The sequence below is a fragment of the Chroicocephalus ridibundus genome, chromosome 5 (genome assembly GCF_963924245.1).
Source record: "Chroicocephalus ridibundus chromosome 5, bChrRid1.1, whole genome shotgun sequence".
Taxonomy (NCBI): domain Eukaryota; kingdom Metazoa; phylum Chordata; class Aves; order Charadriiformes; family Laridae; genus Chroicocephalus; species Chroicocephalus ridibundus.
Genome location: NC_086288.1, coordinates 9130540 through 9144342, shown reverse-complemented (window position 1 = coordinate 9144342; position 13803 = coordinate 9130540). Strand labels below are relative to the sequence as shown.

Here is a 13803-nt window from a genome sequence, read left to right as displayed (position 1 = left end):
TACGTTCTAGAAACTAGATCCCATTGAAATCGTTTAAACATAAATATTTTACTTTAAGAACAAAACCAAAATTAATTTATTAGGGGCATTTCCTTTGCTGGTTTGATTTATTGTTGATATAGCTGTCATATAACACTTTTCTTTCTATTAAAATTGAGCTGCTTTCATCAACAAAATGACTCAGAACAAGATGTGCTAGATTCTTCATGGGGCTTTTGGTAAGATGCGCTTGGGTCTGCACAGAAACCTAAAACACTTCTCAGTCACCTTTCTCACCCCTGTGCTGAACTTGCTCAGGGAAGACATTTGCCTGTGAAATACCCAGCATGCTAACTGACTAGATGTATGCTAAGTTAGTGAGAGATGTTAAACAAATCTCATTGTAGCTGCTGATCCCATTTTAAACTCTAAGTGGCAATCAGACGGAAGCAGAGTATTATATTTTTCTTAATACATATAAAACTTCTCAGCATTCTAGGATTGAGTTTTCTTTTCCCACCTCTAGTTGCTTGAGGGCTATATCATGGTCTGACCTATTTAGCTGGCAGACAGCTCGACTGAACATTACTAGCTCCAGCTGCACTGTGGCAATCAATGGTCATACCATTTTTCTCTTCTTTCCCTACAGGGCTGTGGAAGTTACCTCTTTTTCCTGTCTTCTTGATGTGATGATTATTATTTTCCAAACAAATTAAAGGATTTAAAAAATGCAGGTGTTCCCCTCCTCATTCTGTTTTTATTTTGCTGATTCTAGGTATGTGAATATCCAGATGGAACCAAGTCTTTGAAGCTAGGAGACTTTGGACTGGCAACTGTAGTTGAAGGACCTTTATATACCGTCTGTGGTACACCCACGTATGTGGCTCCAGAAATCATTGCAGAGACAGGGTAAGGATGACTGACTAAGACATAGGTCTTTGGCGGGTAGCTCTCAACTGTTGTAAGAACTGGAATGCTTTAATAGGATGGTCCTCTGTCTTTTTGTAACCTATGAGAAAACAGGCATCATTCAGTTCCTCAAAGAGGCCGGTTTCCTTGCTCACCCTGCTCCCCCAATTCAACTTTGCCTCCTTACCACCCCCCTATGACCAGTGCTGGTGCAGTGGAATTTATTGGTTTGTGTTCCCTTGCCTCACCTCGCTGTTCAGAGCTCATTGTACCAGCCGTGGCAGCTGCTTGGGGAAAAATAGACAAGCAAAACAGTGTTCATGTTAGAAATGGAATAATTTATATTGGAAGAGACTCCAGAGGTCACCGGTCTAAACCTGTTCTCACAGTAGGGCTAATTAGATCGTGTTGATTCAAGTGACCTCGTTTGGGTGACGCGTGCTATTTGATAACTGTTGGTTTAATTAAACAACCCCATTTTTCTGTATTTAACAGGTGGTTGCATAAATACAAAATAATTTTGTAAAATGGGTGAAATTTCACAAGCCGTCTTTCCTTTTAGACAGATTAGACCCCCATTGCATCCTAGCTGATTCTTGCCGTAGCTGTGACCACTCTGAACTTGGTCTTCCTAATGGAGGGAGGTTTGCTGTATTGTTTCGAGAATTGTTCAGTGCATTTGTCATATCAAGAAATATTTTACAGCTGCAGTGAGCTCAAACGTCAAAGGGCACTTCATCTGCACGTTTTAGATTTTGACAAACTGAATCTACTGGATAGAAAAGAATAGGAAGGAAGACCTCTTTTTGACCTCCAGTGTTTTAATTTCTGTGCTTTAAAAGAAAGGTGCAGTTCTTTTTCCCTGTGTTACTCAAGAGACTGGAGAATCGGTATCTTTCTTGTTGCTTAGCAACACATGATAACCTTAGAGATAGTTACTCCAGTATGGGGACTGAGAAAGCACATCCTTGTCTTTTATCATTAGTGATTCTGGATTGGGAAACCTTGGTACTGAATTGAATCTGAGTATGTTCAGAAGACCCTGGAGAGCCTTGAGGCTTCTGAAGAGAAAAAAAAAGAAAAAAAAAAAGGAAAGAAAAAAAAGAAAAGAGAAAAAAATGATGTTATCACAGTTTCCTCCAGACTGTGAATGACGCTAAGTAAACCGATGCTTAGGTTCAAAATGCATTTCCACATCATCAGCAAGTAACTTAGAACAGATTCTCAATGTATATTAATGTAAATGTAATCAACTGTTTGATTGGAACGATGTTGGTGGTTTTTATCCAGCACAAGTAACACAATCTTCTTTTCTCAGCTATGGCTTAAAGGTGGATATTTGGGCTGCAGGTGTGATCACATACATACTGTTATGTGGATTTCCGCCTTTTCGCAGGTGAGTGTCCCTGTATGTCAAAGGGAAAAAATAGTAAAGAACCAAGTTCTTTTCTAAGCAAGTCTTATTTATTTCCCTGAAGAAGGCCTCCTGGGAAAAAAAAAATTAATTAGATTGACGCACTTTCTTTACCTTTTTGTTCTCTTTTTAAAATGATTTTTCACTTGTCCCTCTTGTCAGGTTTTGGGAATCAATTTTATTTACTTGTTTTTCTAAGGGAGCAACTGGTTTACTGCTGCGTACAGGGAGAATGGTGGTGTGAGGGCATCCTTTCTTTTCCTTTTGTCTGCCGTGGGTATCCCGGTGCAATGAACGTGCATGCTTTGCCCTCTAGTGTTTCTGTCTGGATGCCGCAGGTTACTGGTTTGTGGTGGTAATGGTGAAGGTTACCGGTAAGCTGAGGTGAGGGGAAGAATTTGCTTCTGTTGCATTTTTAACCTTGTTAATCTTTTTGATAAGTGTCATATGAGCCATGGAGTTCGCAAACACGATTCTTGCTACTTGATGTCACAATACGTATGAGTTCAGCGAATTTTTGGCCAGGGAATGAGAAGGAATTGGAACATTCAACAGGGAATTCTCCTTTTAACTTTTAAGTGGAGAATATAAGTTTGTGCAGTCTTTTTATCCATTTTTACAGGAAAGTGCTTAGGTTTTAACAAAAAAATCACGAGGCTGAATATTTTGCAAAGAATACAATATAAACAATTGTCAATGGAAAAATTATCTTTTAGTTTAGGTGGGGTTTTTTTGCATGTGGTTAGTTCATGTTTAAAACTGAAAATATGTTTTGAAAGATATATTATAGGAACAAATGGCAATTGCTTTAAATAGAGTTTGGGGGTTGGGCATGGAGAATGTCCATACCCATGCTATTAGAATCAAGCCTTAACCAAGCTTAATAAATATTTATTGCAAAACCGCCCCAAGAGGTGAAGCGTTCATTGCAGAAGTAGGTTGGGTGGATGTTCACAGTGGCTAGGGCCAACAGAGGTTAAAAAACAAAAAGCCTGCTGCCGTTGATCCCTGAAGATTCATGATGCCATGACTTTGATACAAAACTACTTATCCTTTCAATATCAGTAGTCTGCCAATAGTCAGTAAACTAAATGTATCGTGTTTTCCATATCTCTTCTTTGGATTTTGAAAATTCTCCTGTGTGATAGTTTAGCAGAAGAGGCTCATTTCACTACACTTCTTCCCCCTATCATGTGCTCTCTGTAGCAGGTCCTTTACAACTAGGCTGGCAAGTGACTTCTTTTTTTTAAATCACCTTTCCTGTTCCCGTTAGCTATGCAGTCTCTATTCCAGCAGAACTCCTTTCACCTCAATATATACTTTTTTCACCTCAATATATTTGTTTTTCTGGTCTCATCACTCCTGACAGTGTAACTATGGCAAACACCTCGGAAGTGCTGCCACTATATAAGCTTGCAAATTCTGCATTTATAGTACTTCATATAACATCGTTTCTGTTCCATCCCCAAATCAAGTTAAAAATTCACATGACAAATTGACTTCTTTCTCATGATCTGTTTCATTACTGTTGTTCCGCAGTGAAAACAACCTTCAGGAAGACCTCTTTGATCAGATACTTGTTGGGAAGCTGGAATTTCCATCTCCCTACTGGGATAACATCACTGACTCAGCAAAGGTACCCATACGTTTTCTAACCTGAAATAGTTTTCTGACAAGCCACTGAAGACTGTGCTCTGTTGGAAAGGCAGAAGAGAAGATGCAGGACAGACTCTTACGCGCTCGTCCAGCTGCTGTGCCTTTTTCATTAGCTGGCTTAACAGTGCTTGAGGAAAGCTCAGGGTTTGCAGGCCATCACGTCATTGTCTGAGTAAGTGTAGCAGAAAGCCAGCTGCATTCAGCGAGCATCACATGCTATTCAGTTTACTTAATGATGGACTGTTATAGCAGATTCGGTGCTTCAGCTGTAAAATAAGCGTGTCTCTGAATTTTTCCCTCCTACTCCCTTCCCGTTTTAAAAAAGAAAAATTACTGCTATGTGGCCTGAATGCAATTGACATCATTTGTTCCTATTTTACTGGGGCCAGTTATTAGAACTTTTCAAGAGGTGCAGCCAGCTTGATTTGCCATTGCTAAGAGTTCTTGCGTTATCATTGCCATTTGCATTTAAAATGATTGTGTCTTTAGGATAAAGGTTCCAGCTTTTTAAGCCCCACTTCTCAAGCTAATTCAGTAACGTGCTCTGAATGATATCCAAGGACTCTAATTAGTAAGTGGCGATCATTTATTATCCAGCCAATGAGAAGTTGCGTTTTTTTAATGCATTTCCCAATGGCTGTTTATCTATTTGCCAACATTTCGTAAGATCCAGTCAACTCGCACTCTTCCATACATGCATTCTGCACAAACAAGGCCCTCAATCTTGGTACTAAGGTGACCTTTCACTTCAGGCTTACACAGACTAAATAACTTGCCTGGTTGGGAAACCTCGCAGTGAGGTATGGTATTATCTGCTTGAAGAAGCCATTTCCCAAAACTGAACAGATGAACAATCTCCTTGAAGTACTCTTGATAAGAACACGAAGACTGACAATTTGGAGGCTATAAAAGGTTTTTTGAGGGGGGGATTTAGCTGCCAGTACATGAAGTTGTTCACTTGGGAGGGGAAGGTGTTTGTCTTAATAGGTTTGTAGAACCAGGAATTACGCCAGTAAACTAGTTGTTAGTTGCATAAGAAGAAACTTGAATGAATAAACAACTGAAGAAAGTTGTTTGGGATTTTTTTTTTTTTTTTTTTACAGACTGCTTTGTATCAATGACCTCTTAAGGCTTATCATATCTGTAGGTACCATTAATGGAAGGCCTACGAAATATTTGATAAAGCTGAAGACATCTGCTGTAGTGTCTCTCAAATATGATCAAAAGCCACCATACCAAATATTTTGGGATTCACCACATAATTAGTAGAATTAAGCATTCATCTCTTTGTGTCTATCTGCTTTTTCCTATAGCAGATGAACCTTAGCTCATGAAATGAGTTAAATGCCTGTTATTCTTCTGGAGCAACACAGAAGACAACATAGTTTTCAAATGGTTTCAGCAGTTTCTTGAATGTCAGGTGCAGTTTCTTGCCACCGATTTTTGCTCTTTCTGTACTGTGTTGCTCTGTGCGTGTACACTGCCCAGAGAGGGTCTCATCTGTCCCAGGTTTATTTTCATTCTGGTCACCTGCATGAATATATAGAGAACAAACTGGAACATCATAGCTGATTTTTTTTTTTTAACATTTCCTTTCCATCGGTTTCAAAAGACTCAGTGAAACATGAATACAATAAGGAAGTTGATATTTGCCCTAAAGGGCAAATTTTTTATTCCACTGAAGTCACACTGGTATCACTGGTTCTGGTATCAGTGTAAGCTGGGGTTTTTTCCACTCAGGTAGCAAGAAAATTGCACTGAGAAGAACTTGATGCAACAATGTTTTCCATTGTAATATCTTTCCCCACTCTCCTCAAACTCTTTTTCTCTTTTATTTAAATAAAGGAGTTAATTAGCCTGATGTTACATGTGAATGCTGAAGCCCGATATACAGCTGCACAGATCCTAAGCCATCCCTGGGTGTCAGTGAGTAAACTGCATTTTACTTGTCTCTAATTCGATATTAAATCTGTAAATCTAGCCATTAAAGTGTAGCTTTCAGAAGCAGCAATACACTTCTACTATGCCCGTTTCTGTTTATTGAACCACTGGTGCCTTTTCCACATAAAAGAGAACCGCAAGAGCCTGAAGTTCGCTTCAGCTCTGACAGCACTGTTAGCGCCTGGGCTCTGGAAGAATGGAGTTGAGGGTAAGACTTGCTGGCTGCAATCAGCAGGTGCCGGGGGTTGCTATAATCCCGCTTAAACATAACGCCACAGGCAGATGTCCGACTTGGGCGTCTTTTTTGTTATTTCACATTCAGCCTAGAAAACAGTCATCTCAAAAATGTGTATTGGCAGCACTGTTTGTGCACGTTGGCATCTTACTTGCTGCAGTGCTACTTAAAGTATGAGCTCCTGTTTCTTGAAGCACTTCAAGCTTCATAAGAGACATAAAATTAGCAAATAAAATACCTAATTTAACATAGGCACTAAGCTGATGGCTGCTGGGTCCTTCATCTTTTTGGGCAGCAGCAATGGGGAGCACCAAAGTGCGTTGCTTATGGATCGAAAATCAGTTCATTATTAATAAATACTAGGTTTACACGTACATAGTCAGTGTCTATTTCCACACACATTTTAAAAGAGGAACTGAATATGATCTATGGAGTTCCCTCAAACAAGAGATGACAACTGTAATGAGTTTGTCTAGGCGTAACAGCTCCTTGCAAACGTATTTATGGTACTGTATAATTTTTTCACACTTAGGACATGATGGACCATTTAAAATGCTGATTTAAAAGAAAGCCAAATGACAAACGTGCTTTTTATTTTTAACGTTATTTCAAGTATATTACTTCTAACATGCTTGAATCAAACTCACAGCTTATAATTATGGGACAAAGCAAAGTATATAGCATCATATGGCATTTTAAGAAACAGCTTCATACATAAAACAGTGCTTGCTACGTTCCTTTCCTCTGTAATTTATCTTAACCCATTTGAACTATATCTCATGTAGCAGAGTGCACTCACTTTTGGGCTGCCTGTCTGAACACTTACTTCACGTTAAAAAGCAGGAAGTACCTGAGGATAATAGAAAACTTCTCTTTTACTCAGCTGCATTCAAGCATACTTTTGGTTTTTTCCTAACTTGAATATTGTGTTTACTCTTATACAGGATGATGCTTCCCAGGAGAATAATATGCAAGCTGAAGTAACAGGTAAACTGAAGCAGCACTTTAATAACACCCTACCCAAGCAAAATAACACATCTGCTGGGGTTTCTGTCATCATGGTAAGAGAAATTAACATTTTTATACATTGATGTTATACTTTGCATAGTTTCCTAACAGTGCTCTATGAGTATGTGTGGTGCAAGAATAGCAAAAGCCAAGCTAGAATAGTCTAGCTTCATAGAGTGTGGATTGCCTCATCATCGCTTGAGAGCAACCGAGTCTATCACAGCGTGCCAGCTAAGCTATAAAAACAAGCTTTCAAACAGAAACATGTAAACGCTAAGTAGCTGTATGTTGAAATGAAGCTTACTGATGATTTAATAGCTTTCATTATAAAAACTGTAATTTTTTATCATACTGACCACCTAGTTAGTTAAGTAGGCTCTTCCCCTCTGCCTGACCAAGTATTGCTTGATCTTGAGCATGCTGTTGTTCAACAGTACACTTCAAAGCATACAACGGAACCCTGATGACCTATAGTTGAACTTACATACACAGTAATTCCAGAAGGCAGATGCGTGAGTCATGGTAGAAGAAATGGAGTTTACTGTTATCAGTGCTTAGAACTGCACTTGTAATTGGCCAGTCACATGCAACTGCTAGAGAGATTGAACGTCCATTCTGTTCTTATTGTGGCCCGTTCTTGTCTAATGCAACGATGGACACTGCACACAAAGAGGATCTTTGGTTACGGAAAGAAAAATAAAACCATCTATAGTAGTAACACAGTGATTTCCACCCCCACACCTTCCTGTTAGTATTAATTGCTCTCAAAGTCCAGCCCACTTATGTTAATAAAGAATTGTTTTAATCGTCTTAAAGCAGGTAAATTTAAATAGTGCTTTTGCATACATACGTGATTTTGCAAATATATTTATGTGAATTAAATAGGCCAAAGATTTAAATGTAGGAAAAGCGGTAACATAAAATAAAAATGAGATAAGTCGGAAAATAGATTTCAGGTTCATGCTGTTGTCTACATTTCGTTTGACAGTTTGACTTGACAGTTTGAGAGGGACTTCAGAGCTTCATTCTTTATACTGTTGAGACTATGGATAAGCCTGAAGCTGAAAACTGGTATAAAATGTACTATATGTAATAAGAGCAATTTTAATTCTAACTCTCAGCCCCTCTCCAACTTGCATGCCACTTAAGCCTGTCTCAGATCTCTGACACAGCGTAGCTTCTGGCTTCTTATTGGTGTGGGTTTTTTCTGATTCTGTTAGCTACTGACCTTCCTTCAGCCAGGAAAGTAGACCTCATTAAAACACTTAGTTTTCCCTTCTCCTGCCTTATTTCCTTCTAACAGGTATGGAAGGATGTAACGCATAAGTATTTATTTCTGAATGCAGCTCCCAGTTATTGCTGAAGGGAAAGTAACTTCTTGTTCAAAACACTGTAATCTAATGAGGGTTAAGCCCTCGATTTGTTATTCTTGCCCTGGTTTATCTAGAGCATTGAAATTTCGTTATCTTTGTGTTAAGAAGTTCTTCACTCGTACTAGCACTCATTGCTTAAAAACATGGATTCAGACAAGCACAGTATTGTAATTCTCATGTATTGCAGTGCATTGCTATATCAGTCCGCCTGCATATGTAACGGAATCCCTTTTAGCATCACTTCATTCAAATCTTGTCATCTGGCCAATGCAGATAATACCATCATGTGGCAGATAAGTAAAACTGCACATACCTACTTCAGTGCTCTTGCACAGGAGACTCTTTCCGCCCCTAAAAGCATGTTGCTGTTAATTCATTACTGGGTTTTTTTTTTGTCAATTTCAAAATGTTGTGTAAATCTAAATTTGTTGCAATTGTGTTAGTTCTGCTTAAAGTAAGTCTAGTTTCTGTCCCTTGCTTCCTTCCTTTTTCCTCCTTTCCCAATGCCTGCATTGCTTTCCTCTGAGTAGGTCCAAGGCAATGGTACGTACTAACTGCGATGCTTTGTTCTGCTGCACAAGAAATTCATGTTCTCCATTTTTAACAAGAAGAAAGGAGAAATAACTCAGCCAGTCTGAAGTGGAAAAAGCTTTAACAGCCACACAAAAACAGTAAAGGAAAGATCTTTTAAACACTTACAAAGAAGTTTTCTGTATGAGGTGATGCATATTTTAAATATTCTAAGCAAACACTGATATAGCTAGATATTTTTTACTTCCTCAGACATATCTTGGCCTAGTCCCTTGGGAGTAATTTTGTGCATATGTGTATCTTACAATACCCAACAGCAATTAGAAAAAGATGGGAATCCTATGAAGACAGAGCCAAAAAATCCAAAACCACTGAAATAAGCATTGTCTCCATTTAAAATAAAAATGCTAGTGGTCATTTCAGCCTGTAGGGTGTCACAGAGCTAGTCAGGAATGTAATCAGTCCTAAATTAATACGAAGCATTCTTACTCAGCAACAGTAAAATTATGCCTCCTCTTCAAACTTTTTTTTTTCTTAAATTAAATTGCATTCCATAGGTATGTATTGCTATGTGCAAGGTGTGACAACTATCGGAGGCTGCTGTGAGGACAGCACAGCAGAAAACCACTGTCAAAATTACCTGAAAGCATTTTCTTTCCCTTTTAAATAATTTATCCTGCCACTGAAACAGCAGAAACCTGTTTATTCAGAACTCTCTTTCCAGCAAGCAAAAGAGAACACGCAGTCCTGCTAGATAGCAGCTATTTTTGATAGTTATAAGTCTACTGCAGATCATAGCTGATCTCAAAAGCCTAGATACAGTTCGGCTAGTCATTTCCTTGCATGCCCCATTTGCAAAGTCAATTGTTAGCAGACCACTCGATTGTGTACTATTGAATTTTTTTCCTTGTACCTGTATGCAACTCGATTAAAAAAAAAAAACCAAAAAAAACCCTAGAAACCAAAAGGCCTTAAATTCAACATACTTAACCTTTTCTTTTGGGAACTGTTATACTTTGGTCTGAAAGAGCCTGGCAGGAAGGCCTGGGGGAGCTGAGGGGCATCACGAGGCTGCTTGCTACCCCACCGCTGCAGCGCACGCCCACAGCATTATACAAAATAGAATAGTTTCAGCAGGAGAGTCTGAGTGAGACCGGTTCCAGAACAGCCCGCCATCCACATACCTGCAAATTCTAGAAGTCCTCGAGAGATCAGAGGTAGTAGTCCAGCTCTTTTTGCCAAGTCAGGTAAAAGAGAAATTTGAATTCAGGTACCCCGTAAGGAAGTAAGTTTTTACTACCAAGCTGTATCATCAGCTTAGAAAAAAAGTAGAAGTACCGCCTTATTTCTGCTGTTCTTGGTGACTTTGATGCAATAAACCACATCTGAAAAAAATATACATGCTAAATTTAACTTCTATCAGAAAATTATGTTAGTGTCTAAAACTATGTATTTTAGTGAATGGTGTATTAGACAAACCTCACTGAGACTACATAGAAATTTTCAGATGAGTAAAGTGAGCCCACCCCAGCAATCAATCAAAACAAGAAATTGCTAAAGAAAAGGCAGAGCACTTGCCCTTACTTTACAATTAAGACATCCCAGCTCAAAATTGGAAATGCCCCCTACCAGTGCTGTAGAATGCTTACACGTACATACGCAGGGGGTGCCACAAAGGTGAAACATGTATTTGTGCTCTGCTCTTCAGTTCGAAGTGTCACCCATTTGTGGATTACTGCAGAAAGCCCACGCTGTACGTGACCAGAGTAAGCGCACCTTGCACTATTCTACATAACTAGTGTAAACTACAAAGAACTTAATTAATCTTAACTTCAAACTTAACTGTATTAACTTAGATCTGTATTACCACTGGTACTTGAAGATCTTCCACAAAGTAGTTAAGCCAAGAAGTATATGGATTTATAATGATCAGTGTCAGCCTTCAAACAGTGAAACAAGACCAATTGCACTCTCCCTCCAAGTCTTAGAAAGCAATCCTGACGTATATTTTTGATACAGGAACTACTGTATTTCCCTCTAGGTCACTTTAGACATTCCACTGGCAATTAAACGTTACGCTGCGGTTTAATATAACTCGCACTATCCTTCAGAGAGGATGAAAGTTGTCGGCTTCGGCAGACACATCGTGTACTCCAGATAATCCACCTAATGCGGTTTTCATTCTAACCTGCTACTCTCTTCTCCAGTAAACTAATTTTTAAGTGCAGTATTCAGAAATGATGCATTTTTGCCCCGTGTCAGCTTCATAAGAGGTCATTTGCCTATTCTCAACAATAAGCAGAAAAGTCGACCCTTTTCTTTAAGACAGAAAAAAAGCAGTAGGTTTTCATCTATCTTCACACACAGATACGCTTTTGTACCATGTGGTTTCTTACAGAAAATGTATTATTAAGCTTTTACTAAGCATCATGTGATTCCTTGTGTGTGCAAAAACACAGGTACACAAATTTTGCTAAGAGCTAGTATGACAAGTTCCTGCCATATCATAACCACTCAGGGAAATTTTTTTCCACATCAGACTTGCAAGACAAAAAAAAATTTAAACTCACACCATCCTGGCAAACACATGTCCGGAAGATAACTTTTCCTTACATTTTCCAAAGCCGGCACCACAAAATGCTACAATTAACTGTATGTAAGATTTCCAGTGGTATTTCTCCTTTTTTCTGGCTCTAATGCATGCACTTGATGTCTTGTAGATTTTTTTAACCCTTAAGACCGGTCTTTGATTTAACTGCTCTTTCATATTTCGCCTCGGGTTTTTTTGTTTGTTTTCAGAACACAGCTCTAGATAAAGAGAGTCAGATTTTCTGCAGCAAGCGCTGTCAGGACTCTGGCAGAGCTGGAACGGAGAAAATTTCTGCAATTACTGCTGCAGCTGACGATCCTCGTGTGGCTGGGTCCGAGACCCTCTTCCCTGCTGCTTCTGAGCCGCTCAGATCCCCCACGCTCCCTGCCTCAGTATCTCCTGAGTTTGCTGGGGATCAGCCTGGTGCGTAGGACTGACGAAACCAAATCCAACGGAAGCTCCCTGCACTCTCGTCACATTTCTCTTCATTTCACGTGACAGTTTGTTTTCAGTTTGCGTGCACCCTCTCGTGGCGAGCCCAAGGCAGGCTCTGTCATGGGAGACTGATCAAATAGTGGGTGAGTGACCGTGCGTTTTGAGTGCTCTTTACCCTTGTCTTGAGAATAGCAGTAGGGGAAAGATTCTGGCAATGTTAGATGATTTTTAAGTTATCTGTGTTAATTAACTGCATTTCACACAGCCTTGGGCTCTAAATAGACTAATTTGTGGTGTAGCTAACCATATTTTTATATGAGCAGTGAGACAATGAGCAGTTACCTGGCTTCACCTCTATAAGCAGGTTCTGTTCTTCTGATAAGGATTCTCGGAAAAGTGGGAGAGAAAGGCAAGGGAAGAAAACTTACATTCACCTTATGTTCCGATGCCTCTATTTTTGGCCAAGTTTCTACTAAACTTGAAGAGGCAAATTTTCACAAAAAATTCTTTAGCAGACTAACTGTAAAATATCATGAGATGAACACTGGAGCTAGAGGGCAGGACGGTTGTTTTTGCATCAAGTTTGTTATCTGACTTGCAGGCTACAGGGTAGTGTTTAGATAATACGAATTTAAATAAAGTGACTTGGGATGTAAACACGAGCACTGGACGTTTTATTTGTAATGGAGACTGAAGTCAAGGAAGCCTTTTTGTTACAGCCATTTTCTATCCTAACCACAAGTGTTCCATCTACACCTTTCTCCAGGGTCAGACTACCTATTAGATAAAATAAAATTGCTTTGGACCTGTGAACAGAAAGCCTGCTGCATGTTACCGAAGCAAGGAGGAATGGAGCAGTTCCTAGTTGTAGGGCGAGCTGATGGAGGAGCTACTACAAATAGCTGCCATCAATAGCTATCAGAGGTTTGTCAGTGCTATCCCGCTGTTCACCCGGTGCAGGCACTGGAAACAAGGATTGGGGATCAGCTATCCTTAATCTGCAGTCACAGGATAGATGAGGTTTTATCTTTACCATAATGCTTAGTTCAAGATAGTATGTATTCAGCTTATTCTTTTCCTTTGCTCGTTCTTACAAATTGGTCATAGTTCATTTTCTTTCTTAGCTATACTTTCTACTAGAATTGTAAAAGAAAGACCTGCAATAAACTTTCTTCATTAAAAAAAAAAAGTCATTTATTTTGTTGAGAACTCGGTTATTTTGTCAGTGAAAATGTTGTCTTATTCTGGAGAGAATGAACAGTTAGGTACCTACCCAAAAAGATTTCATAAAATTAATCTGAGGGATATCAGGAAGAAATTTTTCACTGCGAGGGTGGTGAGACACTGGAACAGGTTGCCCAGAGAAGCTGTGGATGCCCCATCCCTGGAAGTTCAAGGCCAGGCTGGACGGGGCTTTGAGAAACCTGGTCTAGTGGGAGGTGTCCCTGCCCATGGAACAGGGGGTTGGAAGTAAATGATCTCTCAGGTCCCTTCCAACCCAGACCATTCTATGGCTCCCATAACCTTTTAAAGTTTAAAAGTTTTCATTGACTCCCATGGAAGACATCGGTAATACATGACTGAACGCGAGTGTTTTACCTTTTGAAGAGGCAATCAAAGATCAAAAACTGATAACTTAAGCTCATGATACGTCTGAAAGATGTACAGCATCTTGGCAAAAAAAAATAAAATAAAGGGTAGTAAACTCAAGTTATACATTTGTCAGAGAGGA

At 39.3% G+C, this 13803-nt stretch overlaps 1 protein-coding gene across 5 annotated transcripts in view; it reads left to right on the top strand.

The window, feature by feature from the left end:
• DCLK2 (doublecortin like kinase 2) overlaps positions 1 to 13685 on the top strand; it is an 85702-nt gene extending 72017 nt beyond the window's left edge. For 2 of the 5 annotated variants that reach the window (XR_010071201.1, XR_010071200.1), the window contains 7 exons: positions 755 to 888; positions 2207 to 2284; positions 3842 to 3938; positions 5804 to 5884; positions 7079 to 7195; positions 8131 to 8213; positions 11846 to 11985. Coding sequence is in view for 2 of the 5 variants with exons in the window: in XM_063335760.1 (XP_063191830.1) it covers positions 755 to 888; positions 2207 to 2284; positions 3842 to 3938; positions 5804 to 5884; positions 7079 to 7195; positions 11846 to 12067 (729 nt within the window). In the remaining 3 variants the exon portion in view is untranslated. Of the gene's footprint in view, positions 1 to 754; positions 889 to 2206; positions 2285 to 3841; positions 3939 to 5803; positions 5885 to 7078; positions 7196 to 8130; positions 8214 to 8702; positions 9059 to 11845 lie in introns of all 5 variants that reach the window. The other 3 variants (XR_010071199.1, XM_063335760.1, XM_063335759.1) reach the window with 3 other exon arrangements.
• The last annotated feature ends 118 nt before the right edge of the window (positions 13686 to 13803 follow it).